This window comes from Mesoplodon bidens, assembly GCF_964165515.1.
Source record: "Mesoplodon bidens genome assembly, chromosome: 16".
In the NCBI taxonomy this organism is placed as follows: Eukaryota; Metazoa; Chordata; class Mammalia; order Artiodactyla; family Ziphiidae; genus Mesoplodon; species Mesoplodon bidens.
Window position 1 is genome coordinate 75,202,251 of NC_138173.1, and position 27,417 is coordinate 75,229,667.

At 53.8% G+C, this 27,417-nt stretch overlaps 1 protein-coding gene across 3 annotated transcripts in view; it reads right to left on the bottom strand.

The window, feature by feature from the left end:
* AGO2 (argonaute RISC catalytic component 2) overlaps positions 1-27,417 on the bottom strand; it is a 97,854-nt gene that overhangs the window by 13,280 nt on the left and 57,157 nt on the right. For all 3 annotated transcript variants that reach the window (XM_081258088.1, XM_081258089.1, XM_081258087.1), the window contains 11 exons: positions 20,707-20,827; positions 13,236-13,417; positions 11,486-11,622; positions 10,874-11,008; positions 10,035-10,122; positions 8,619-8,766; positions 7,678-7,797; positions 7,392-7,514; positions 3,887-4,020; positions 2,334-2,518; positions 772-931 (listed from right to left, as the gene is read on the bottom strand). In XM_081258088.1, the coding sequence (XP_081114214.1) occupies positions 772-931; positions 2,334-2,518; positions 3,887-4,020; positions 7,392-7,514; positions 7,678-7,797; positions 8,619-8,766; positions 10,035-10,122; positions 10,874-11,008; positions 11,486-11,622; positions 13,236-13,417; positions 20,707-20,827 (1,533 nt within the window). The remainder of the gene's footprint in view (positions 1-771; positions 932-2,333; positions 2,519-3,886; positions 4,021-7,391; positions 7,515-7,677; positions 7,798-8,618; positions 8,767-10,034; positions 10,123-10,873; positions 11,009-11,485; positions 11,623-13,235; positions 13,418-20,706; positions 20,828-27,417) is intronic.

A 27,417-nucleotide genomic window follows, 5' to 3' on the forward strand; every position in this document is an offset into this window, starting at 1 on the left:
GACAACGCAGGAGGGCCCGGTCCCCACTCCACCCAGAGCTGGAGTCGCCTTTTAGAACGAGGTCACTGGAGCGACACCTCCACTCGTGAAGCCCCCTCCCGTGGATGCGCTCCCCTGGAGGGAGTGCCAGGCCCCCCAGCAGCCCCCTGCCCCTCAATCTCTCAGTGGAGCGCCTGCCACACTCCTGGCAGCCTGCACCACAGGGCCCTTGCATGGTCTGTGCCCTCTGGAACGCTCTCCTCCCCGGCGTCCACATGATCCCGCCCCCTCCAGTGCCTGCAGTCTGCTTAGTGCCACCTCCCCTGTGAAACCCTCACCCTTCTGAGCTCCTGTCCCTTCCACTGTGTCACTGTTGCTCACCTGGGAAGTGCATTCACGGACCCTCTCACCAGGGCCTGCGCTGCAGGGCTAGGGCTCCTGCACACAGTAGGCGCTCAATAAACACAGAACCTGCCGCTGAGTGAACTGAGCGAGTCCAACGACCCCTCATCGCAGAGCCAGCCCCGCTCAGGGCAGCCACCACATCTCACGTGCGGGACCCCCGGCCCCGGATGGGGTAAGAAGTCCCTTCTCCTCGGGCCCCTGCACCCGGTCCTCAGGGGCCTGCAGGTGGCCCTGGTCCCCTAGACCGAGGGCGGCCGAGACCCGCGTGCTACTCGCTTCCTTCACCCACTGTCCAGGGGAGCGGATGCCGGCCTCGGCAGGCCCCCCCCACCCCGGGGAGTCACGCACCAGCTGCCCCGCACGCACGCGGCGAAACGCCGGCCTCACCTCCCCTGGGGCAGCAGGATGTTGTTCACGCCGCCCAGTTTGACGTTGATCTTCAGGCAGAGGTTGGACAGGGTCTGCGGCGTGGTCCTCTGCACGTTCTTCATCTGCACGCACTGCGTGGCCATCCCCAGCACCGTGTCTCCTACACGCTTGACCTCGGCTGCGGAGGCAACGGTGCGCTCAGGACGGCTCCCCTGGCGCCTCCCTTCCGCCCGCCCCGAGCTCCCCCACCCCACGTGCAGCCAAGCCCGTGGCAGAAGGGCCGGGCCCAAGGTGGGGTCCGGGCCCAAGGTGGGCGTCCGAGCCCAAGGGGGGGGTCCGGGCCCAAGCGGGGGTCCGAGCCCAAGGGGGGGTCCGGGCCCAAGGGGGGTCCGAGCCCAAGGGGGGCTCCGAGCCCAAGGGGGGGTCTGCGCCCAAGGGGGGTCTGAGCCCGGGTTCCAGCTCTGCTCTGCGCTGCCCAGGCCTGCGCTAGCTGCGGGGCGTCCACCCCGCTCGCTCAGGGAGCCCGGGCGGGTGCAGCCCGGTCCTCGCCAGGAGCAGTTTCTGCGACTTATCCAGGCCTGCAGGGCGGTGCGGGCAGGGCCAGGCTGGAACCCAGGGCTCGCGTTCCGAAGGCCACCCTCCGTCCCCGTGCTCAGGACTGCAAGCAAGCCAACGCTCAAGTCGCTGGAAATATAAACACTGGCGCCCTCAAATCCTCGGCAAACGCAAATCCGATGTCCAGGACCTGTGTGGGCCCACAACCCCTCTGTTCCTGGGTTCTTTCATGAAGCAGCTGGTCAGCCGCTCCCTGGGCGGGCCTGGGAGAAGCTGCGCAGGATGGGAATTCCAAGGGCTCGCTCTTTCCTCCTTTCCCTGGACACGGAGCAAGCGCTGTCACCGCCCAGATGGGGGATCCCGTTGGCGACACCGACACGCCTCTCTGTTCCCTTTGCCCTGGGGCACCCACACACCTCCCGCGCTGGGGCCTCTGGTTCCCAGGGGGCTTCCGGCAGACGCACCCGGCACCCACCTCCCCATGCCGCCGCCACCTGTCTACACCACCAGCGCCCCGGAGCTTCCCGAACCAGGGCCTGGGACTCCATCGCAGGGGCCTGGTAACTTTCAGCCGAGTGAAAGTACAACTGCCCTTCTGGCAGAAAGGACTCTGATCAACTTCCAGAGGATTCTGAGGCAGCCACAGCTCACAAGTGGAGAAGTGAGTCCCAGGCAGGAGCTGAGGACGGCGCCCCGAGTGGGTGACTGCGTGTGCGCCGCCTGGCTGCTCCTCCATCCGGCCGACGTCTGTGTCGGGCAGCGGACAAGGTAACTGCACACGTGTCGAGTCCTGTGCCACCCCAGGACGCGGGCCACCGGGAACCGCGGCCCCAGACAAGACTACCAAGGGCGGCCCTGAGCATGTGCGCGGCCGCAATCAGAAGCCACCTGGTCTTTCCTAGCTCTCGAATGAGCCAGAGACAGGCAGCTCCTCGGTGCGGCAGAGACACAAAGGGCTGAGGCTGCACTGCAGGCCCACAGTGCCACCGACAGCGGCCAGAGGCCGTGTGTGCGCCGAGGCCTACCATAGACGGGGGTTTTTCCGGGCAGGATGACCACCACCAGCTGCAGGCCGGCGTACGTGTTCTTCAGATGCCTGAACATGGGCTCCACACTATCTGCCCCCTGGGCGTATTTACAGAAGCACGGCTGGCCCTGGATCGGCATTCCTGCGTCTCTCGAGATCTTTCTGAGCTGCTCCGTGAAGGACCTGGAGGAGGAGGTTCATTACGCGAAGCACCGAGAACACCAACGATTCAGACCAACCGGAGGCCCCGAGGAGAGGGCACAGTTCTAACAGATCCAGACCCCACACCATTTTCATTGAGATGGAAATCCAAGCTGAAGCCCTGGACAAGGCCACTGCAACATGGTAACAAACAAAGGCGGCCATTCGTGCTAACCGTGCAGGTGACTGAAATGTCACGATGAAACAGGAGACTTCAAGCCATGGCCACGCTGCCCCCTCACCAGCTGTGACACTCCCAGGGCACTGACAAGTGCCGTCCCTTTAAAGCCGGGCGTGAGCAGCTGCCGCCCACTTGCCTGTGGATGCCGCGCATTGTCAGGGTGAGGAAAACTGTGAGCTGACCGTCCCCTTGGATGTCCCCCCCACCGTTATTCCTGTGTGCGCGACTTGGACTTGGATGACATAATCACAGGAGAAAACCAAACAGCCCGCAGTTAGAGGAGCACCAACAGCTGCGGCCGACAGGCCCTGTGAGATCACAGGCGGGGTCGGGGAGACAGAACAACGGCTTCTATTTTAAGCTCAGGAATAAACACGTCACCGCCTCTGACCATAAGGTAAGGCCACTCCGACCCGCTGCGGCCCGTTAGTGCTCGACCCAGTGCAGCTGACCAAACACATGAGTGCGGGTCTGCACCGACGCCCACACGCGAACGTACCCTGGGGCCACCTGGCTCCAGGAAAAGTGAAATGGGGGCCACGGGACACGGAGAGGGGAGGCACCCCGAGGTCGGACTCTAACGCACTCTGTCCCCCGACACCCCGCGCTCCCAGCGGAGAAGCCTGCTTGTGCCGCTGGTGGCGTGGAGGAGAGGCCCCGCCCCTCTCCAGAACCCAGAGGGCCCCAGCTCCCCGGAGCCACCCTCTGCTGCAACGCCCACTGCTACCTTCCCCCGCTCTGTAGACCCCCCCTGCCCCCACCCCAGAGAGGCAGGAGACAAAAGCCTTCCTCTCCCTGTTAGGTCTATTTGGCACAAAAACATGAGCAACCAAGCTACATGTTTATGGAGCTACTTTCAAAGGGTCCGACACTGGGCCAGGCCGGGCTGACACAATCTTCGCCTCTGCCTCTGCTTTGCACGCTTTACTCTTCATTTGCTGTTTTGTTTCTTACAGAACCTGCCCCACTCTTCACACTCGCTCCAACAGCGAGCCTGAGAAGCAAAGCAGCACCGGGGCCCTCCACTTCCCGGCCCGGCCACCCCAGGCAGTGCCCTTCGATGGGAAAAGGCTGCCAACCCCTGCCCTCCAAACGGAGCCCACGACCTGCCCAGCCCGACGCGGCGGGCCCTCCCCGTGGCCCCCTCCCCCCGCCCCCGGGGGCCTTACTTGAGGTGGACCTCCGTGCACTGGCGCTGGGGGGCGAAGCATGCGATGGCCCACACCTTGATCTCGATGCCCGTGTGGAACTGCTTGTTCCTCATGTCCCAAACGCCCTGGACGGGGGTGGCAATCGCTTTATTCTGCAAACGGCGAGAAGCTCAGAGTAAGAAGAAAATGGAAAACATATTCCTCTGACCTTGGATTTTGTCATGGTCCCTATTGCTGGTGGTCCCCTGACCAGATGGCAGCTCCTGAGGCTGAGAATGGAAACTTTGCGTAGACTCCCCATCTCTGAGCTGCCTGGCACCGCAGGGGTCCCGCAGGTGTGTGCAGGATGGATGGATGGATGGATGGATGGATGGATGGATGGATGGAGGGGTGAGAGGTGGAGGGAGGGTGGAGGGGTGAAGAAGTAGATTGTGGGGAGCAGGGGGGCACCCGGAAGGCTGAGCAGGGAGGGCTCGGAGCTCCATCCAACCTCACGGGTAGCCTGGAGGAAAAGAAGTGCCTCACGTTACGGGAAGGCGTCTTGTCTTGTAAACACGCTTCCGTTGATTTTACCTCATCCATCATCAGTGGGGCAGCCGGGGAAGGGGAGGGAAGCAAGGTGTTTTTTCCCAGTCCTGTGCCTGGGAGCAGACAGGCCAGCCAGGACCGAGCCCGTCGCTTCCCCGGCTCCACACGCCACTGCCTGCAGCTGTTTAAGCTATTCCCATTTGGGAAGGAAAAAACAGCAGATAATGCATCCACTTAATTTTGTCATCTCTCAACCAGAAAGGACCAGGTCTCAACACTGTCACCGAAGGAATCTCTGAACTGCCTTCAAGTGATTCTGGAGCACAAGGGATGGTCAGGAAGGGACAATATGACTGGAGCTGTGCTGGCTGTGGGCACACCAACACCTTGTGTGCCCTACAGAGAATGCTCGAGTCCCACACACTGGGCCTGAGTCAGAGAGAAGTCTTTGGCACTGGCCTCCTCTTTTAGTTAGGGCCATGCGGAGGGGGAGAGCTGTAATCCCAGGCCTGTGGGCAGCAGGCCCTGAAGGACTGGGCTGTGTCTGAGTTGCTGTCATTTACTCTGCAAAAGTGTTTTTAATGAAAAACACTTTTTTCCTACTAAAATAATATAAGCATATTGTAAAAATCAAATATTACAGAAATGAATGTTTTTGTTTCCTGTATTTTCTAAACCACTACCCAGCTCCTGCGAGCCTCCTTCTATAAGACAGAGCCACCACCAAGTGTAGTGTTCCAGACTCAGTCACACACACACACACACACACACACACACAGGCACAGTGAACACTGCAATGCACTCTTACTATCTGAGTGTCTCTCAGCCTCAGCCCTGCAGTGGACACGTGGCTGGCTGGCTGCCGTGCGGCAGTCCCGTGCACTGGAGGTACCAGCAGCCGCTGCCCATCAGATCCCAGCCTCCAGACATTGCCGGATGCCCCTGGGGACACTGAACGTTTTGTCTAACAGGTCAATGGGTAGGGCAGGTGATGAGAAGTGTTTGCTCCCATTACAATGTTTAAGACATCTGGAAAAATTCATTCATTTAGAAGCATTAAAAAGCTTGGATCCTTACAGTTCTAACATTCTTGCAAGGTTAGATTACAAGAGCCGCTTTGCTTTCCAGATGTGACTCCTGTCTTCACTAAAAGGCGGAAAGACGCTGAATATGCAATCTTGGTTTCACTATGTAAGTCTCACTGCTTCGGGCATCTCCTCACTGACTTGTGAAAGGGAATCCGCCTCTCCCTCCTAGGGCCACAGGGAGGGTTAAGAAGGGGCTGTGTCTGCAGCGTCTGAGCTCCCAGGTGCACAAGCGGGCTGAGAAGGAGCCAGGAGGCCTTGCTCAGAAGGAAGGCATCCTGCAGAGAACAGGGAGCAGCCCCTATGCCCACTGGCTAGGGTGGGGCTCCCCCCACAAAGGAACACCATGCAACAGTCAAAAACAAGCCAGAGGTCACATGCATTCCAAGATCTCCATGGGATCGAAGAGAAAATATTAAGTAAAAAAAGGCGAGGCACAAACGTGTATTTAATATGCAGCTATTTGCACAAGAAGGGGTGAAAAAAATATGTGAATAATCCCTGGAGCGATTTTACAAGGAGAACTGCCTCCTGGGAAAGTAACCAGGATCTGGGGAGAAAGAGATTTTTTCCCTATAATTCTTTGTATCTTTTGAACTTGGAAACACTTAAAAAAATAGAACTTATGTTTTAAAATAAGAAAGGAAAGAGTCCTGCAAACAAAACTGAAAGGACTTCCCTGGTCGTACAGTGGTTAAGAATCCACCTGCCAATGCAGGGAACACGGGTTTGAGCCCTGGTCCGGGAAGATCCCACATGCCATGGAGCAACTAAGCCCGTGTGCCACGACTACTGATCCTGCGCCCTAGAGCCCGTGAGCCACAACTACTGAGCCTGAGCTCTAGAGCCCGTGAGCCACAACTACTGAAGCCCGCATGCTCTAGGGCCTGCATGCTGCAACTACTGAGCCCTCATGCTGCAACTACTGAAGCCCATGTGCCTAGAGCCCGTGCTCCACAAGAGAAACCACTGCAATGAGAAGCCCGCGCACTGCAACGAAGAGTACCCTCCACTCGCCGCCACTAGAGAAAGCCCGTGCGCAGCAACCAAGAGCCAACGCAGCCAAAAAAAACAAAACGAAAGCTTGCCACAGGCACTGAGGACTGGCGTCCATTCAGGTAGAAAGGTGTTGAGTCACGTAGAACGCAGGCTCCCGCAGGTGCTCACTGACCCACAAAAGCCATGACCTTTGCTTTCTCTCTCTCTCTCTTTCTCTCGCTCACTTGCTCTTTTTCTTGGCTGTGCCCCGCAGCTTGTAGGACCTTAGTTCCCTGACCAGGGATTGAACCGAGGCCCTGGCAGTAAAAGCGCAGAGTCCTAACCACTGGACGGCCAGGGGATTCCCAAAGCTGTGACCTTGGAAGCTGAGCCCCACCACCTGCGCTGCGGCTAAGGGGGAGGTGCCAGGAGGAAAGGAGAGAAGAACTTCTCGTGAGCTCTAAGGGGCTCAAGGGTCAGGACCGTACTGACCAGAACCAGAGGTCAAATGGGCAAAACCAAACAAACAGAACTGTGCCCGTGACTAAACTGATGCACTTGCTCCCACATACCTCCAAAACAAAAGTTAGAAAGCAGAAAAGCAGCATGAACTTCTGGAGAGTAACTCCTCACTGGCAGAGCATCCATCATACAAAGAATGATGCTTTTAAAATTTTGATGAGATAATAAAGTTTGCCTTTTGAAAAGAAAAGGGGTGATTCAGAAAACTTTAAAAGGGTTAAGGAAGCAGTCCTTTATGAAGGCCCATTGCTGTTACAGGTTCACACTGGGGCAGGAAGAATCCTTTACCTTGACCATGGTCTACACCTCTGAGGGTGTGTGCGTGTGGGTCAGGCGCTGCTGCTCCAACATCGACGTTCAGACACATACTCCCAACACCCACAAAACGCCCCACCCAGCCGTCTACCTACCCGGCCCCCGTAGAGGATGGAGGGCGGCTGGAGGACCCGCCCGGTCACATCGGTCATCTCGTCTTTGACCATGATTCCAAACTCACGAACATACGGATCTGTGTTAAAACTGGCACTTCTCATCTTGAAAAGGGAAGAAAGAAAAGGCACAGAGTCAGGGGTGGACTTTGCTTCCTTCCAGAAGCCGAGTCTGTCCAAAGCATCGGGGGGCCTTGCCCTGGGCACCCTGAGCCGGCGTCCCCAGGGTGTCCCCACCCGAGGATTGGCCTGAGGATGTGACGCTCACCAATTTGCTAATCTCTTCCTGCCGATCGGGGGCTGACCTGGCAGTCGCTCTGATCATGGTTGAGGTCTGATTGTCGGTCAGCTTTTTTATACATCTCTGTCCCGCCACTATGTTACAGACCTAGGAAGAAACGCAAGAACCGGGTGTCAGCGCCGGGCTGGGAAGCGGGCGCAGGTCTGAGGCCAAGCGCGAGAGCTGGCGCCCAGCTCTGCCCGTGATATATCCACTCCTCACGAGTGAACTGTGAAGCGCCACGCAGACGCCAGTGTGGAGGCTGCTCCTGAGATCCACTGGGAACCGCACGCTGGGAGGAGGCCCTCTGGTCCAAGGCAGAAACCACTCGAGGAAACCCAGCACGCCAGAAGCGTGAGCCGGGAGCCGCGCCGCTGAGAGCAGCACAGCCTCTGAGACCACCCAGCGGCGGGGCGGGGCTGGCCTGTGTCCTCACCATGGGTTGTGTGGACCCCCGTCCTCAGACATGGGGGTGTAATACAGAGCTGCCGGGGATGGGAAAGAAGTCTGCCTTCTGCACACAGCCCAGGAGAAACCAAACCAAGGGCCAGGTGTTTCAGTAATTGGACAAATACCGAGAACTTAAAACACTCAGAGAAAAGACTTAAAAACTTGTGTCCTAGTTTTAGCATTTGATCTTTTCCCAGGCAAGGATTTTTCAAACCAGAAGTGAATTTTAGACTTGCTGAGAACATTTTACTGGGTGCCAGGGGCCTGCTGGGCACACACGTATGGTCTCGACCTTCACACGAATCCTGTGTTACCAAACCCATCTTATGAATGCAGAAACCGAGGCTGGGCCACATCAGTTAACCTGTCCCAGGTCCCCCAGTGGCAGGAATAACAAGGTTTGGGCCCGGGGTGCCAGCGGGGCCCCCGCCCCGGAAGTTCTCCTCCCGGCCCACAGCGATGGAGGGAGGGGGACTTGCCTCTAGGGGAAGGTAGGTGTGTTTCTGCTCCTGCCCGACTTGTAAACACGGGAGGTGAGGGTAACGCAGAACCAGCTTGTGCCTCTCCTTAAAGTACTGGGCCACCGTGCACTCCACCGTCTGCCCACTCTCCTGCTGCAGCGGGAACCTGGGGAAGAAAGAGGCGGCTCAGCCCCGGAGCTTCCCAGGCCCCCAGGGGACGGGTGACCGAGACCCACGTGCCCGCTCGCACACGGATGCTCTTGTGGGCCTGCTGTCTTAGGGTTGAAGAAGGTAGAGGGTGATTCAAAGCATCTTCTTGGGGGTCAGAACCAAATCATGCCCTCTGGCTTATCTGAACATTCCCCAGTCCCTAAACTTTTGTTTTATCTCTGGAGTCGGGAAGTAAAAAGTACCCGCACGCCTACAATACGCAATAATCACAAATGACACATACATCTAGAGTACATGGGAAGGACTCAGGACAAATGAAGACAAATCCAGAAAGAAAAGCCTGTGCACTTTCCAGCCGACCTCGCACTGACTCTGAAAGTCGTTTACCAGCTGAGTGCTCCAAGTGTCCGCCCCAGAAAACCTGAAACCTTCCAGAACAGGACAGTGAAAGGGACGAGCTGGGTCTGCTCAGGCCTCCGCAGTCACATGTGGTGGGCTGAGGCAGGAGAGGCCCACGTGCAGGGGCGGGAGAGCTCCATGGCATCCTGCACTCACAGGGGACAGCCCCCATGCAGGATGGGGCCGAGGGCGCTGGGCACAGGGGTAGGGGACCTCTGCCGACTCCTTTGCTCTGCCCGGTGGGAGGAGGTCATGGGGACAAGGACACAGGCTCACCTCCCCCCCACCCCCCCTGCTGCACAAGACCCTGGGCGTCTTGGTATAACCAGTACCCAGAGACACACCAGGCACTTCCCACGGAGCGACCGCAAAATAAACTAATGAGTCCTCACTGGACCCAGGAGGCCTCAAGGTGGGGTGAGGGGGCCACACAACCTAAGACAGCACTGCATCCGTGCGGCCGGGACACTTACTACACGGACCTGGACTCCAAACTGTCTGTGAAGTGACGGGAGCTCAAGATAGAGGCCGCAGCGTCGGCCTGGGCCGGGCCACACTTGTGGATCCAGGTGGCGCCAACCGATCCCCACTCCCTCCCTGGACCCCAGTCAGCACGGAGGACTGGAAAATGAACCAAAAAGACCTTCCCTCGCCTGTCATATTCAAGAAGGAAAACTGACGGTGAGCCCCTCCCCCCGCCCCATATGGGGGAACTTCATTATTTTATTTCATGAGGTGAAGTGTGCTTTCGGAATTTTATAACTAGAATGAAAATCCTTTGCAGAAATGACTGCTGCAGAGTTTGGACATCTGAGTGACAGTGAAGGTCGGAGCTGATAAGCGTTTGACGGGGAGGCCATTTACGTTTGGTGGCTGGCGGGCCGCCGGGTCACGTTGCAGACGCGGTACTTCCTCTTCATCTGCCCGCAGTGCGTTATCTCCACCTTTAGACCTGAGAACACACAGCAGCTGGGCTTCAGCATCAAGACTCGCCCGGGCCTGCGGCGCACGCCCCACTGCCAGCCCATCAGCTTCCAGGGGAACCTCACCCACAGACCCACGGCGAGGGCCTTCCGGGTGACCCTCGGGCTGGGCCATCTCACCCCCAGGGACGCCCCCTGCTCCAGGAATGCCCAGGCGAGAGGCAGGGTGTGTCCTCAAAGACGAGGGGCGACAGGGGCTCGGCTGAGCAGGGCGTCAGCCGCCACGGCCTCTTCTGTGCTTCCTTCGGGGTTATTTTTAGCAACGAGGACTGCTGCTGGCTCTGAACACCCCCAGGAGGGACAGGTGCAGCGGGGCCGAGCCTGCAGGGCCTGCCAGCTCCCCGACGACGGGCAGAAGGACACAGCCAGGTCACTGAACCCTGGGCTGCGTCTTCTCGAGTGGAACCCAGGCTCGGTTAAACGACAAGGAATCAACGTTCCGGAACGTCCCGAGAAACTGATCGCGCTCGTGCTGCAGCTGCCTGGCCCTCATATCCGCGCTCGGACACTGCCGGGCCACCCCACGCAGAAAGTCATCATTTAGAAATCGTTCCCACGCTGGGAAGCGGGCGTCCTTGTCCTGCGCTGATGCGTCCCTGAGGGCTGGCTCCTCCGCTGCCCCCTGCCCCTCCCCCTCGGAAACACGAAGGAACAAGAACTTGGGAAACTCAGGGCCATCCAGGTCGCGTCCCTCATCCACCGCGCCGGGCAGCTAGTTACCTTTGATTTCTTTGGTAAACTTGACCCTTTGGGAATCTGTCAGAGGTTTTTGTTGTTCTTCAATACTTTTAAAATCCAAAACTTCACACACAAACTCGATTACTGGCTGTGCCTTATAAAACGCTGTTGCCGAGACTACAGGAGGGAAAAGAAGAGACAAAAGCCGAGACGTGACCAGGCCTGCCCGCCCAGGCCACTCCCGCAGCCGGCCGGCTCCCCCTGCTGCCCCTGCTCGCGGACTCCGAGGGGCAGTGGAGGGGTTGGCAGAGGCTCAAGTCACCCTCTGAGGAAAACACTGCGGTGTAAAAACAAAACCCCTCAGCCGGTTGTAACCGCAAGCCTGGGTTTTTTGGCACTTTCTGACCACCTTCTGGTCTCGGGCTCCCTGAAGTTTACTGTTCCCACGTGGGGTCCAACACAGGGGGGCAGCCGGGAACCGCCCTCGGCCCCCTGAGCCACAGGCTGTGTCTGTGGAGGGGGCCCCGCGGAGGCTCTGACGGTCAGGCGTGAGCACCACCACCCTCCGTGCGCGAGCAGCGCAGCGGGCCGGGCGCGTGTGGAGGGGCCTCGCAGCCCCCCTCACCCCCCGATGGCGGCCGGGGCTCTGCTTACCGTCGATATTCAGCATCATCTTCCAAAGAGAAGGCCGGACGGACTGATGGAAACCAAACCACACCTCTCTGCCCCCGCCCAGCGGGTTGGAGCAGCCCTCGGACGCCGTGAAGAAGGAGCGGCCCACGGGGGTGTACCTGGAACGGGAGCCTTGTCTAGCGAGGCTGGCGGGCACACACCCCGCAGACACTCAAGCCATCCCCGTGTCCACGGCCAACACGCGGGGGACACGCAGGAGAACTTCCTCCTGCGAGCCGAGGACACAGGGGTCTGGTCACACCTCGTGCTACCCACGCGAGCCTCCCACCTCAATGCCTCGCCCGCAGCCCTCGGGTCTGCACACAGCACTTCACCTCCTTCTAGGATGGGGCGGGCAGGGGTGCAGGCGACCACAGTCAGCCAGCCGGACTGGTCCCGTCCGGGCCTCGGGGCGTCTGGCACGGAAGGCCAAGGACCTCGTGGAGACCAAGCACCTAGGCCCCGTTCCCCTTCCACCCGGCTCCTCTATGGCCGGGGAGAGGGAGGTTCCGAGTTCGGACCTCGTCTCGGGGGACAGTGAGATCCACGTGAGGGAACACCCACGCCCTCCCAGGGGGAGGGACTGAAGGTGCTCAGAGACGGAGGCCACCGCACTCTCCAGGGCAGCGGCCGCGGCATCACCGAGGGTCCCCGAGGGAAGACCCTGTCGCCTACAGGCCGAGCCACCAACCAGGACACGCACACTCTGCTTCCCCCAGCCTCTTTCTCTATTTCCCCCAAACGAAAGACTTTCCTCCTGATTATAAAAGTAACATGGTGATTAATGCAAAGGAATTCAGAAAAAAAAAATCATAGTAATTCCTGCCACTCTTTTAAAAAATGGACTTGACATTTTGGCAACAACCCTTAAGAGCTGGGGTTTTTTGCACCCACTTGCCTTCCTCACATCAACAGTTCCAAGCAGTGACAGACTACGTGCAGGGGCCCGGGGACCCTGCCAGGAGTGACAGCCTGCCCTGTGTTTCGAGAACACCAGGGTCCCCTTTAAATCTAACATGGTCCTTCAAGGAGATTCCCCTTACACTTACACCCTCCCCTCAAACCTCAGAGTTCTGGTCGGTGTTGGGAGAGTTCAGTGCGGAGGTTCGTTTCAGTTTTAGGTTCTCCTTTCACTTAATTGTTCACAGAGTTCCCGAGGCCCTACTGTGCAGGACACCCGGGGAAGGAAGAGGCGTCCCACACTGGAAACCCGAGCGGTGGGTGTGGCTCGCACACGGCTGTCACGTGGGAAGCCGGTGTGGCCCTGCGCCTCCATCCAGTCAATCACGAGCCATCAAAGTGTCCTGCTACCCTCTGCCTCAACAAGTTCAAGTGTGGTGATCGGTGCAAAGAAAGTAATCCCACAGGATAGAGCCAAAGTGTGTGGGCGTGGGCGCTCCCGCAGTCCTGAAAGGCCCCTCCTCGTGGCAGAAGCCAGGCAAGCACAGAAGCTGGAACAGGACTCTTGAGTACGAGGGTGACTGAGAAACAGGACGAAGCTCGCACGCTGGGTGGAGTGACCGGTGCACCCAGAGACAGGCAGGCAACCTTTGTGTGCCTGGCTGCAAACTCCAGCGATTTCTTTTTATTTTACAGATTTTCCCGAGCTGGCGTTGCTACTGCTTTCATCATATAAACCCCTACGGCCGTCCCCACCCTGTCCCCAAGAACCAGCACCTCCTCAGACAGAGGATTCAGGCTTCTCGGTTCCCACCTCATGTACGGTCCTCACCTCATGGACGGCAAATGCCTCATAACTACGTCCAGGGCTTGGATCGTCTCGAAGGGGACGCTGGGCAGCCGCCCCGAAAGTGCATCGTGTAATGCCTGTAAGCTCACGCAGGACACCCACTTGATGGACACCTTGAAGATGCGGTCCTTCCCTTCTCCTGGCAACGTGACCTCCAGCTCCACCTGGGAGGGGATCCAGAGCACACAGTTACTCATGTTTCCCTCTTAAGAAGCTACAGGGAGGTCAAGGGTGGTGGGTCAGCTTCCAGAATGCCCAGGTTAGGGGAATTCAGCCGGTCCTTCGTCCAAGCACAGGAGAGGGCATGCTCAGCCCCTCCTCCAGCAGCCAGTGACTGAAGTACAATGGGAGTCCTTCCCACCACGGATGTCTAGTGCTTCCCTAGCCCGATCCTGCACACGGTGGCAGCCGGGAGAGGCGAGGGGCCAGAGAAGGCGTCCTGAAGCCGCACAGCAGCTGCTCAGCTGGGGTCTGGGTCGGCCTCTCTGAGGCGGGCACCCCAGGAAGAGGAAAGCAGGGCGCAGGCACAAGCCTAGGCTGCTCCTGGGATGGAAGAAGGGGGCGTGGGCAGCTCACTGGGGGTCCTGGGAGTTACTCTTTCTCCAGTGGGACTGAGAAAACTGCAGTGGCTCTGGGGGTTCCTGTTTTCTGGGTCCCTTAAGAGTCCATAAGCTAGTTTTGCAGTGAATATTTATTTATTTATTATTCACATGAACAAAAGCCTTCTCAGAACAGACATGAGGTAAAACAGAGCAAAACGCTAACAACAATCTAGATGGGTATGCATCCTCCAATTCCTTCGACGTTTGTCTGATTAAACTTGTCCACAATAAAACGTGGGCAGATCACAGGCACTGAATGAAGCATGTGGGTGGTGGGGACAAGCCAGGCTCTTCCCCAGGCAAACAAGCCCTGATGCTGTTCCAAGGGCTGTCTACGCCCATCTGTGCAACAGGAAAGTGCTGCGGTACCAGCATCGCCAGGTCCAAGATGGCGGAGAAAGTAGCTTCAACTACCACAAGACCAATCAGAATTTCCTGAGAAGGAATTAAAATTCTCAGCAAGACCTCAGAATATTTACACAATAGCACTCAGCGTTCATAACAGCCCTTTCCAACAGAACTTTCTGTGATAATGGAAACAGTCTTTTCTTGAGCTGACCAGGACAGAAGCCACTGGCCACCTGGGGCCACTGAGCGCTTGAAATGTGGCTGGCGAGACTGCAGAACTGAACTTTTAGCTTCATTAACTTCTAGTAGATTTCAGTGCACACAGCCGCGTGCAGCTAGTGGCGGGTGTGCAGGACAATGGCCCCAGGTGCGCCCTCTGGAGCCAACCCTCGATGAACAGCGAATCCACTTCTCTCCCCGCCTCCCGGCATGTCCTTCGCCCCTCACCACGCCCACCCACCCTGCTCCACGTGATGCCCAGATCCACCTTCACCCAGTCCCTTCATTCCACCACTGAAACATTAGATTATTATTTGGTGACTGACTAATGCAATCTGAGCATCACACACACAGACCCCACTCAGTTGATGACTGAAGCAATTCTGATATTTGCCGATAATACTTCCCCATGTTTATGGAACATCTATTGGTAGGGCACAGACTATATACTTTATCCTTAAACACCCAAAAATCCCAGCAAGGGAGACTTGTTCACCAGGCGTTATACAAAAAACACAGACCCTCAGACTGGCAGTCCAGCCCAAGGCCACACAACCATGAAAGGGCAGACGTGGGATTGGGAGCCAGCTGGGCTGATGTCAAAGGCCCATCCCCTCCCCACGTGATGACTGGGGGGGGGGCGGGGCCAAGAGGTCCTGGCACCAGCCTCGCTCATTCATTCACGCCCTCCTTCCCCTTCTCACCGACAGCCTGTGCTCAGCCTCTGCTCACTCTGCACTCTCGGGGGCGCCCTCCCTCATGCACTTGCCACACCCCATTCAGACATCACCAGAGCAGCAACCAGACTGCACCGAAGTCCCCTGCACACCTGTGTCCTGGGTGTGCTCCAGCACAGGCCCACACACCAAGCCTGACGGCCCCAAAATGGAAACGGCCCGAGGTCCATCGAAGGGAGAACACAGCAGGGAAAAAGGAACACGTTCTTCACAATGGATGGATTTCAAGCATCTAATACTGAAAAAAAGTGGCAAGCCACCGAGGCACACTGCAGTATGATTTGTCTCAGGGCAAAACATATGTTAAGGATGCACACACAGCTGATAAAACCAGTCAAGAGAGGGTCCATTTAACCCAGGTCATCAGGATGGTGGCCATGGGGGAGGGCTTGAGTGTGGACCAGCAGAGACCTGCTCACACGTCAGCAGAGGGGGTTGGCACTTCCGCCTATTCAGGAACGGTGCACCAAGGACACGGCCAGCAGGTGGGTGGAAACCACACGCTGGTTTCCATCTCACACACCAACGTGTACAGCAGGCACTTCACACCTACAGCGCACGTCTCCACCCAGCAGCACCTGGCGTATCTAAAGAACAATTCTGTGAACCGGAGCTAATCAGACACTTGTCAATGTCATTCTTTAAAAATGCCTCTATAATCCAACTGAGTGGGATTCAGAGGGGCGTATTTTCCTTTAGCAAAAGGTACTTCTATTTTTATTTTTTTAAAAACACCCTTCCTTTACTTATTTATTTCTGTAATTTATTTATTTTTGGCTGCATTGGGTCTTCATTGCTATGTGTGGGCTTTCTCTAGTTGCGGTGAGCAGGGGCTACTCTTCGTTGCAGTGCACAGGCCTCTCATTGCGGTGGCTTCTCTTGTTGTGGAGCATGGGCTCTAGGCATGCGGGCTTCAGTAGTTGTGGCGTGTGGGCTCAGTAGTTGTGGCTCGCAGGCTCTAGAGCACAGGCTCAGTAGTTGTGGCACACGGGCCTAGTTGCTCCACGGCATGCGGGATCTTCCCGGACCAGGGCTCGAACCCATGTCCCCTGCATTGGCAGGCGGATTCTTAACCACTACACCACCACGGAAGTCCTCTATTTTTAAATAGATTCTAGACCAGCCTCCTCTTGGCCCCCATAAAAAGGGAACAGAATAAGCTCCAGGCTCTACAACATTCTCTGTCAGCCACGTCTCAAGAGGCCGACTGGTACAGCCATCTAATATCTTAGGGATGATGAGATTCCAACAGAAATGTCACTCCAGGGGCAGGGTGGCACCGGGCTTCAGCTGTCACATGAGCCTAAGAGCAGTCCTCAGGTCCGTCTGGGCTGCCGGCCACTGGACTCGCTCCACACACCAAGACACTTCAACCTCTGAGCATCCTGTAGCTCTTGGTCCCAGCCACGCAGCATCCAAGGGCAGTGTGCAGGTCCCAGCTCTGTAACCTCTGTGGCTCCTTTGGGTCCCATCTGTAATACAGGACAGGAGGGCAGCCCACACGCCGCACAGATGCCTGTGCCAACCGAGGATGCCAGCAGCCCAGAAGCTGTGACACAGGAAGGCGACCAGTGCCAGCTTTTGAATATGGACAACGTTAGCAGGGGTGCCACCCCAGGCCTGGAAAACGGGGAGGCAGATGTGAGAGGCAACGTCTCCAGGCAGACCACAGCCACACGCCCAGTTCCTTCTGTATGAACATCGCCAGGGCGACAGACCAGAACTGGGACAGGAAGAGTCCCGCTTGGTGCCGCCGTGCAGCTCGGAAGCAGCACCGACAAGAGCAAGGAGAGGCGTGCGCAGCCGGGGAGCAGCAGCCACGGCGCCCAGCGGGCTTTGCTCGTCCAGATGTGGCTGCCATGCATCCCTCAGGAAGGAGCGGCAGTGCCGGCAGGGCCTCGGGGTCGCCAGGCTCCGTGCGCACAGGGCACTGGGAGCGCAGGTCTTCTGTGACCGGCACAGCAGCAGATCCCGTCAACGAGCAGCCTGTCCCCAGATGACCCGGGACAAAGCGTTGGGAGATGGCCGGGAGTTCAGTGACCGTGGCAGGAGAACGACAGGTCCAGGGAGGGGCTGCGCTGCTGAGGAAGCCGTGCTTGCCGAGCACCTCCACCCGCCAACAGGCCAAAGCACGCGGACATACGCCGCAGGCCCGGGCCTCCCTGGTGGCGCAGCGGCTAGCAACCCGCCTGCCAATGCAGGGGACATGGGTACGAGCCCTGGTCCGGGAAGATCCCACGTGCCGCGGAGCAGCTAAGGCCGTGTGCCACAACTACTGAGCCTGCGCTCTAGAGCCCGCGAGCCACAACTACTGAAGCCTGCGCGCCTAGAGTCCGTGCTCCGCGACGAGAGAAGCCACTGCAATGAGAAGCCTGCGCACCGGGACGAAGAGCAGCCCCGTGGCTAGAGAAAGCCCACGCTCAGCAACGAAGACCCAACGCAGCCAAAAGTAAGTAAGTAAGTAAGTAAGTAAGTAAATAAATAAATAAATAAATAAATAAAATTTATTTAAAAAAAAAAAAAAAAACTGCCGCAGGTTCACTAGAGGGACGCTCAGTCCGAAGGCAGCAAGACTGCCTGAGGGGCAAACGAGGCCAAGCAGACCCTCCACCTGTGGGCTTGCCAAGGAGGGGGCCCCAAGGACGGCTCCCTGGCCCCCACCGCCTCTGCCCTCCCCTCCTGCCCCTCCTCAGACCTGCGACCCTCCAAGTGCAGAGGCCTCACCACCCTGCTCAGACTCTCCAGCCCGTCACCCCAGGTCAGCAGTAGCCAGCGGGGCACAGGCAGCCCGGCTCGCGGTCCGGGGCATGGCGCGGGGGGAGAAGGGGCGCCGTGGACTCTGAAGGCTGGAACGCCTTCCACGCAGGGTCTGCTACCCATCGAGCGCACGCCTGGCCTCACGGGACGCTTCCTTCTACGAAGGAGACACTCACACCTTCCTGAATAAGCAGAGAGAGGCTGTAGGTCCAGGAAGCTGCAGACCCGCTGGGGGAGGGCTGGACCCAGCACCAAGGACAACAAATGACACACAATCCCATTTGCAACTCATGTCGCTCCTGCTGAAGAGGATCCAGAAGTTAAACCCCAGACTGGGAACGGCCCTCACAGACTCCTCAGTCTCCGCGTGGGGAGGGAAGGGCTGGCCTGGCGCACCGGGTCTTCCAGCCACGATAGGGCTGGGATCAAGGGGCGCGCGCGCGTGCGTGCGTGTGTGTGGCAGGGGGTCGCTAGTAGCAGAGCGCAGGAGTAGATCGCGAACAGCTGCCTTCCCTGAGTGAGGGCCCGGGGCCACATTCTGTGCACAGACCTGTGCAGAGCCACCTGCGGCCCCCGGGCAGCCGCTAGCAGACAGGGTTACCGGGACATTAAAGGATGTCTTCTCTTACTACAAAAGTGCCCGTGACACAAAAGTACTGTACAGAAAAGAGAGCAAACGTAAAATGAAAAAAAAAAGGATGACACTTTGCTACAAGATGTGAACATACAGAAATAGAAAAGGTTAACATCTTACATTAGCTCTCAAACGGAAGAGATTAATTTCTGCATCTCACGAATATTTGACAGAACCTTAAAGACAAGGGGAAGGAGGGGTCTGGAATCTGGAGACCCACACTAACCAAACGTTGTGGCCTTGGCTAGGTCCTCTCAGCTCACCTGGAAAAAGGACGAGGAGGGGTGGGACTCAAGTTAAGAGACACTGATGCCCACTGAGTCTTGGCAATAAGTACAAAGGGCTGCTGTGAGCATTGGGGGTGTCCACATGGACATGGTCAAGATGATAGATGCGAACCCTTGGGCCAGCAACAGCAGCTATTAGCATCTACTAAGTGTGCTCTGCGTCCCAGGTGTTCTACGGGCACCACCAGGAGAGTGGCTTAGAGATGCAGACATCCCAGACCCTGAACCAGAACCAGCACTTAACAGAGGCCCCAGGGCTGCAGGAAGCACACTGAAGGTGGAGAAGCTTTTCTTGGGATGTGTTCACCCATTGAATTGTCACAAGGACCCTGGGAGGTAATGTCTATACCATCTCCCCACTTTATAGGGGTGGCAGGTGAGGCAGCTTACCCAAGGTCCCAGCACGAGTTAAGGGCGAAGCCAGGCCTCGGATCAGACGTATTATTACCCTAGAGCCAGTGTTAACGTCCACAACGACGTGTCTCAAATTTGAACCCCATACATCCTCCCCACCCCTCCTGAAGGAAAAACACTCCTTAGCCCCCCTAGTATCTAATTATAAATAGGTACAGACAAAACTGTGAATAAACTCCTTATGCTTTTCTTTCTTATAGAACTTTAAACAAAACAAAAACAAAAACAAATGTGCAAATTAAACACAAAACTTTATAACTCATACATTTCAAATGCAGAGCATGTTAATTCGCAAGGGGTGACTGCTCAGCTGACAGGCATCGGGTCCTGGAGCTCCTTCAAATTCAAAACCATGTCAATCCCCCCCCACCCCAGCCAGGCAGGGCTGGGCGGAGCACCACTGTTATCTCCTAGAATCACCACAAGGCCCTGGGGGGGGGGGGGGACAGAGCCCTTATCACCACTGGCCTGCCCTCGGCCCTAACGTACTCCTCCTATCTGAGTGTCACACCTCATCACACTTCCCAGGCAGCCGTGCTGCTGGGAGCTGAAACCACCGGCCTGGCTGGCCATTCAGATGGCAGAGAGGAGCTCAGGGGTTTTAAGATCGTCATTAAAATGCAAAAGCAAAAACACGTCTGTAGAGAACTTGCAGGTCACGGGGCAGAAGTTTCAGACCCTCTAAGCTCTGAGCTGTTTTCCCTCTCGGGGACCCTGGGGGTAAGAAGCTAATTGTGTAGGTCATTCTTGAAGGGAATCAGCTTCTACAGTCTCGTTGGGGTAACTGTTAAATGACTGGTTTGGGTTTTTTTTAAGTGCGGGTAAAAATGATTTCCAAGCCATCCTTGGTCCTCTCTTATAAACAATACCCATCATCCCAGAGCAGCCCATTGGTTGAAAGATACGCCAAGAAGGAACAGCTTCTGGGCAGAAATTTCACCGCTTTTTAAATAAAACCATGGTAAGGACAAAGACAACAAGGAAACGTGACACTTTAAAACAACTACTACTCCCAGGGTGATTAATTATCATGACCACCAGTTCAGATGAATCACTGGCTATGGCTGAATGATTGATTGCTGTGTTTCACCGCCTTTGTCCCCCACACACTCACCTGTGCAAACAACCTTCTCCGTAGGTCTTTACAGCCCCGCCTTGTCATCCAGGCTCCTGGCTGGTGCTGGTCTGGGGCATGTGTGTGCACGTGTGTGCTTTACATTTACAAGCTTAGTGGTTTCAGGAAGCTCTCAACGTCCTTCTCTGCACTTAGACAACTTAACCCTCTGCCACTGAAAACCACGGCACACGGGAGGCAGTTTCTGTGGATCTCACGATGAAGCACACGACCAATTAGCGGCTCTTTCCTCCTGGGTGAAGTGATTCAGTGTGTGACAAGAGGACACCGGACTTCACTTCTCGCACACTGCTCGATCCAACCCACCTCTGTGAGCTCACCTTATCCCTCCCAATTGGAAGGGGCATCGCTGTGTAGAGATTCTTCCTTCCATCAAACACTGGTTTCCGATCCCCAAAGATCTGTGTTTTAAAGTGCTGAACCATATGTTCCACTATTTCCCTGAAACAAGACAGAATTCGAGCAAAACATCAATAAAATCAGGGAAATGGCACACAAGGACGACATTCTTCTGACCCTGGTTTTTAAGCAATTTTATAAGCCCTGTGGCTCCTTTTAAAAACGTGACTTTCAACTTCCTTCTATAAGAAATCAAACTAGAACCTTCCGTGGGTTTACGCTCACTCATTTAGTGACTCAAGCATGGGAGAAGCCCCTCCCCGCCCAGCACTGTGCACGCTGCATCCACGGAAGACTAGCAGACGGGGCTCCTGCTCCGGAAGCTGCTGGACTAGCTGCCACGTGTGACGTGCACACAGAGCGCCCCCCGCCCCGCCGACACCGCGGGCTGGCTCGGCCGGGACCTCGGGCTCCTGCGGTTCGCTGTACAGCTCGCCCTGGGTACCACTGCCCTTCCAGTCTGGGCTCCAGCACGAAGACCTTGAACGTGCAGTGCAGGTCTGCTACTGTAAGCGACGAAGATTCTGGGGCGTGAACGGGAGCGGCAGGAACCCGGCGAGCACCAAGCAGCTGTTCTACTGTGGGGCTCTGAGGACCGAGCAGACCAGTGGCCCTACCTCACCCCGTTTTGCCTATCTGTCCACGACTCAGCAGGGAAATGCACCGTGATGACCAGGGACAGCTCAGCTCTCCTGCGGGCCCCAAGGCCCAGGGAAGCGCCAGGCCCACCGACCACCCTCTCTGCACTTCTCTGCTCCAGGGGAGCCCCACCTGGAACACCTCTGTCAGCATGTTACATTAACTCACCCGACTCTGATAAAGTACAGATAGGAAAAGCTGTGATGCCTGCCTGGTCCCCAAAGGTCCTCGTAAGGGAAACATGCAAAGGATTGATAGCAAACAGACTGTTAGAGGCTCAAAATCTCAGTCATTATCAGCAAACAGCAGCTCATGGGATGTGGTAAAGAAGGAGATGGATTCTGACAGCAGGGAAAGGGGAGGTGGGCAGAGGAGGGGGAGGCACATCTGAGCTCAGGCTTGTTGCCATAAGGGTATTTCTGTGGGACACAGCCTTGGTCATCTTTCAGGATGCAAGAGCCAGAAATTCATTCCATTCTTTTCCTTGAATGAGAAAAGCGGGCCTAAGAAGGGTTTGCTTATTCAAACTGGCTTTGCCCAGCTGACTTTCAACTGTGCTAGTTGCAGGAGGTGGGTCTCCGGGGATCCAGCTAATCCCTGCCCCAAACACCCACTGCTTGGGGAGTCCCTGGGACAGATGGAGCCTCTGCTTTGCTGGCTTCACCAAGGAGGCACCAGGCCTCTGACACCAACTGGGAGATCACAGCCCTAGCAGGACAAGGACAGCCCTAGCTGTCCTCAAGGACAGCTAGTGCAGCTCTGACCTCCATCCCCACCACCCCTGACCAGTAGCCAGGGTGCAATCTCACCTGCTGCTCCACACACTACTCTGGGCCACCCAAGACAAGATGGCCCCTTCCTCCACGCTGTCTCCAGACCACTCCCCCCCAAGCTTCAAGGACCCCATCTTCTTGGCCAAGACTTCACGGTCAACTCAAGGTCCAGATGGCTCCACTGGGGAGTCCTGCCCACATTCAAAGAACAAATCCGCCAACTGAATTCAAATTTATCATGAACAGAATTAGGAGGGCACACGCCCCAACTCATTTTATGAAGCTAGAAAAACTTTTATCTCAAAACACAACAAGGTGATCGTGGGACAATCTCGCTTATAAACACAGATGCAGAACAAAATAAGAGAAAGCCCCGCCCTCCACTGCTGCTCTCTCCCCCAGGATTGGAGTAGGTCAGCCAAACCAACGTGGTCCTTCCTAAAGGGACCAGTAAAGTACATTACAACGAGAAATGGACTTCCCCACAGTTACGTGTGTAGGTAATAAGGGAGAGGGAACAACTTGTTCCAAGTGGCATACACAACTCTTTTATTTGGGAGTTGGAAACACCATAAGAAACAAAACAACCAACTGATATATCATGTTCACGGACAGGAATATTCAATTCTGCAAACAAATTCATTCCTCAATCCCAATGAAAATCCAGAGGGGTTAATTTTTATCTGATGGGATTTAATAAACTAATTCTAAAATGTATTTGGAAATAACGAAGGATAAAGGCTGGTAAGCACACTCTTGAAAAGGTACCTGGTGGACGTGAAAGCTACCATGACAGAGACAGTGTGGTGCTGGAGGAACAGACAAGCAGAACTCAGGAAAGAATCGAGGGCCCAGAAAAAGACCCATGGACATATAGACGTTCCATTTATGACAGAAGGAGGAGAAGAGAGAGGACAAAGAAAACTTCTCAATACCTTGTGCTGAAGGCAACTAGGTGTCTAGTATTCAAAGCAATAAATGGAGCCCACACAACACAGAACGTTTATCTACAGTAACACTTACTGTTCTCAGCTGAATTCAACTGTTGGCATGATGACTCCACTTACACACCAAACTATGGGTGGGAGTCACGTCTTACCCAGGAACATCCAGCACCTGGCAGTTTGGCACACCAGGCGCTCAGTAAATATTTGTTCAAAGAAGGAGGCTGTTCAGTCATTACCTCTGGAGTCACCCTGATGGTCTACGAAGCAATCCTGCTCAGGTGACTAATGGTACACAACCCTGACCACCACATGGACCAAGAGAAAGCATCCTCATTACCCGCACGATGTCCCTGTGTCTCGATGGCCCACTTGATCACCTTGTATCATTTTTTGCAAAACATAAGTAGGGGTCATTGCTTAATTTTTATGACCTGATAGCAACTAATTCTAAAATGTGAAGGTCCCTTCTCTCTATCAGCCCAGACTGACTCCCAGAGGCTGGCCAGTGCCTCCCTGTCCTTCTCTCTCTGTTTTAACTGTGGTAAAATACAGATAACATAAAATTTGTCATCAGTCATTTTTACATGTACAGTTCAGGGGCATCAAGTACATCCATACCGTTGTACAATCATTACCACCATCCATGCCCAGAACTACTTCTTATTCCCCAAGAGAAGCTCCGTTCCCATTAAACGGTAACTCTCCCCAACCCCCCACCCCTTTCCAGGCCCAAGGACTTTTTTGGACCAGATTCTCCCCAGTGACTGCTGAGGTACGTCTGAGCAGAACCACCTGGGCACATGTCATTCCTCAAGTCCCTGTGTTTAGTTCTTTCTTCATATCAAGTTTGACCACTGGAAAGCAAAGTTCCTGTACTACATCAGTTTGGCTCCCTGGACAAACACCTTTACTGAACCTAATTCTCAAGCTATGATCCTGACCACACTCAAAAGGCACGGGCCCCCAGATACTATCTGTACACGTTCTAGAGACTCATTACGTGCTCGGTATCTTACAGAATGATCCACATATTAAAACGTAGAGTGAAGATGACAATGGCAAACATGTTGGCACCTACTCTCTGCCAGGCTGCACATGGAACAACTCATTCAGTCCTCACAGTAACCTAGGAGGTCAACACCACCTCTATTTTACACACAAGGACACAGAGGCACAAGCCACACACTGCAGAGTGTCAGTGGCCAGATGTGAAACTGCCTTGTGGTTAACAGGACATGTCTGCTAATCCAGAGAGGCTGAAACGCTCCCTGGCAGCTTGTCTGCCTTGTTACCAAAATTCTGAGAAGTTTCCTCTTTTAAAAAAATGCTTTCTTGTAATTTAAAAAACCCCAACAGACAGAAGTCCAAGACCAAATGACTTCACAGATGAATTCTACCAAACATTTAAAGAAAAGTTAAACCTATTCTTTTCAAACTATTCCAGAAAATTGAAGAGGAAGAAGTGCTTTCTGAACTCATCTGATGAGGCCAGCATCACCATGATACCAAAACCAGACAAAGACACCATAAAAAACAGAAAATTACAGGCCGATATCTGATAAACATAGATGCAAAAATCCTCAACAAGATGTAAGCAAATCAAATTCAGTAATACATTAGAAAGATCATACACCATAAAGTGGGATTTGTATCGGAGATGCAAGCATGTTTCGGTATCTGCAAATCAAACAATGTGATATACCATATTAATGAACTGAAGAATAAAAATCATCATTGGGCTTCCCTGGTGGTGTAGTGGTTGAGAGTCCGCCTGCCAATGCAGGGGACACGGGTTCGTGCCCCGGTCCGGGAGGATCCCACATGCCGCGGAGCGGCTGGGCCCGTGAGCCACGGCCGCTGAACTTGCGCGTCCGGAGCCTGTGCTCCGCAATGGGAGAGGCCACAACAGTGAGAGGCCTGCATACCGCAAAAAAAATAATAAATTTAAATAAATAAATAAATAAAAATCATCATTACCTCAATAAATGTAGAAAAAGCATTTGATAAAATTCAACATCTATTTATGATTAAAAACTCTCAACAAAGGGGGTATAGAGGAAACATACCTCAACATGACAAAGGCCATAATATGACAAACGGCCAACATCACACTCAATGGTGAACAGCTGAAAGCATTTCCTCTGAGAAGAGAAACAAGAAGACAAGGATGTCCACTCCTGCCACTTTGATACAACATAGTTTTGGAAGTCCCAGCCACAGCAATCAGATAAGAAAAAGAAACAAAAGGAATGCAAATTGGAAAGGAAGAAGTAAAACTGTCACTGTTTGCAGATGACATGACACTATATATAGAAAATCTTAATGATGCCACCAAAAACCTATTAGAACTAATACATGAATTAGGTAAAGGGGCAGGATACAAAATTAATATACAGAAATCTATTACATTTCTATATACTAATAACGAACTATCACAAAGAGAAATTAAGGAAACAATCCCATCAAAAAGAGTAAAATACCTAGGAATAAATCTTACCAAGGAGGTAAAAGACCTGTACTCAGAAAACTATAAGACACTGATGAAAGAAACTGAAGACAACACAAACAAGTGGAAAGACACATTCATGGATTGGAAGAATTAATATTGTTAAAATGACCATACTACCCAAGGCACTCTACAGATTCAGTGCAGTCCCTATCAAATAACCAATGGCATTTTTCAGAGAACTAGAATAAATAACTCTAAAATTTATATGAAAATGCAAAAGACCCCAAACAGTCAAAACAGTTGAAACAATCTTAAGAACAAAGCTGGAGGTATCATGTGCCCTGATTTCTAACTATACTACAAAGCTACAGTAATCAAAACAGTATGGTATGGGCACAAAAACAGGCACACAGATCAGTGGAACAGAATAGAGCCCAGAAATAAACCCAACTTACACGATCAATTAATCTATGACAAGGGAGGCAAGAATATACAGTGGGGAAAAGACAGCCTCTTCAATAAATGGTGTTAGGAAAACTGGACAGCTACATGTAAAATAATCAAACTGGACTACTTTTTTTCACAAGAATACACTCAAAATGGATTAAAAACTTATATTTAAGACCTGAAACCGTAGAACTCCCAGAAGAAAACACAGGCAGTATGCTCTCTGACATAATCTTAGCAGTATTTTTTTTTGGATCTGTCTCCTTTAAGCAAGGGAAACAAAAGCAAAAATAAACAAATGGGACTACTTCCAACTAAAAAACTTTTCACAGCAAAGGAAACTATCAACAAAATGAAAAGGCCACCTACTGAATAGGAGAAGGTATTTGCAAACAATATATCTGATAAAGGGTTAACATCCAAAATATACAAAGAACTCATACAACTCAACATCAAAAAACCAAACAACCTGATTAAACACAGGCAGAGCACCTGAGCAGACATTTTTCCAAAGAAGATACACAGACGGCCAGACACATGAAAAGATGCTCAACATCACTAATCATCCGGGAAATGCAAAACAAAACAATGAGATATAAGCTCACGCCTATCAGAATGGCTGACCACAAATAAAAAGTGTTGGCAAGGACGTAGAAAAAGGGAGCCCTTGTGCCCTGCTGGGGGGAATGTAAATTGGTGCAGCCACTATGGAAAACAGTATGGAGGTTCCTCAAAAAGTTAAAAACTACCATACAATCTAACAATTCCACTTCCGGATATTTTTCTGAAGAAAACAAAAACACTAATTAGATATACAATATAAAAGGTACGTGCACCCCTATGTTAATGGCAGCATTATTTACAACAGCCAAGATATGGAAGCAAACTAAGTGTCCACTAATAGATGAATGGATAAAGATGTAATGTGTGTATGTGTGTGTGTGTATGTATATATATACATACACACATACACACACACACATACATTCACTGGAGTATTACTCAACCATAAGAATGAACAAAATTTTGCCATTTTCAACAACATGGATGGACCTAGAAGGTATTATGCTAAGTGAAAGAAGTCAGACAAAGACAAATACTGTATGATTTCACTTAACAAGTGAAAAAACAAAACAGAAAGAGGCTCATAGACACAGAGAACAAACAGGTGGTTGCAGGGGGTGATGAGTGAAATAGGTGAGGGAGATTAAGAGGTATACAAACTTCCAGTTATAAAATAAATAAGTCACTAAACATTTTTTAATGTATTCTTTTGGTAATTTCTAATTACACAGATTTTTTCATTAATACATTCTCACTGTAAATTTCAAACACGGATAATGCTCCAAGTCCGCCTAGACCACCTCTTTATTTCAA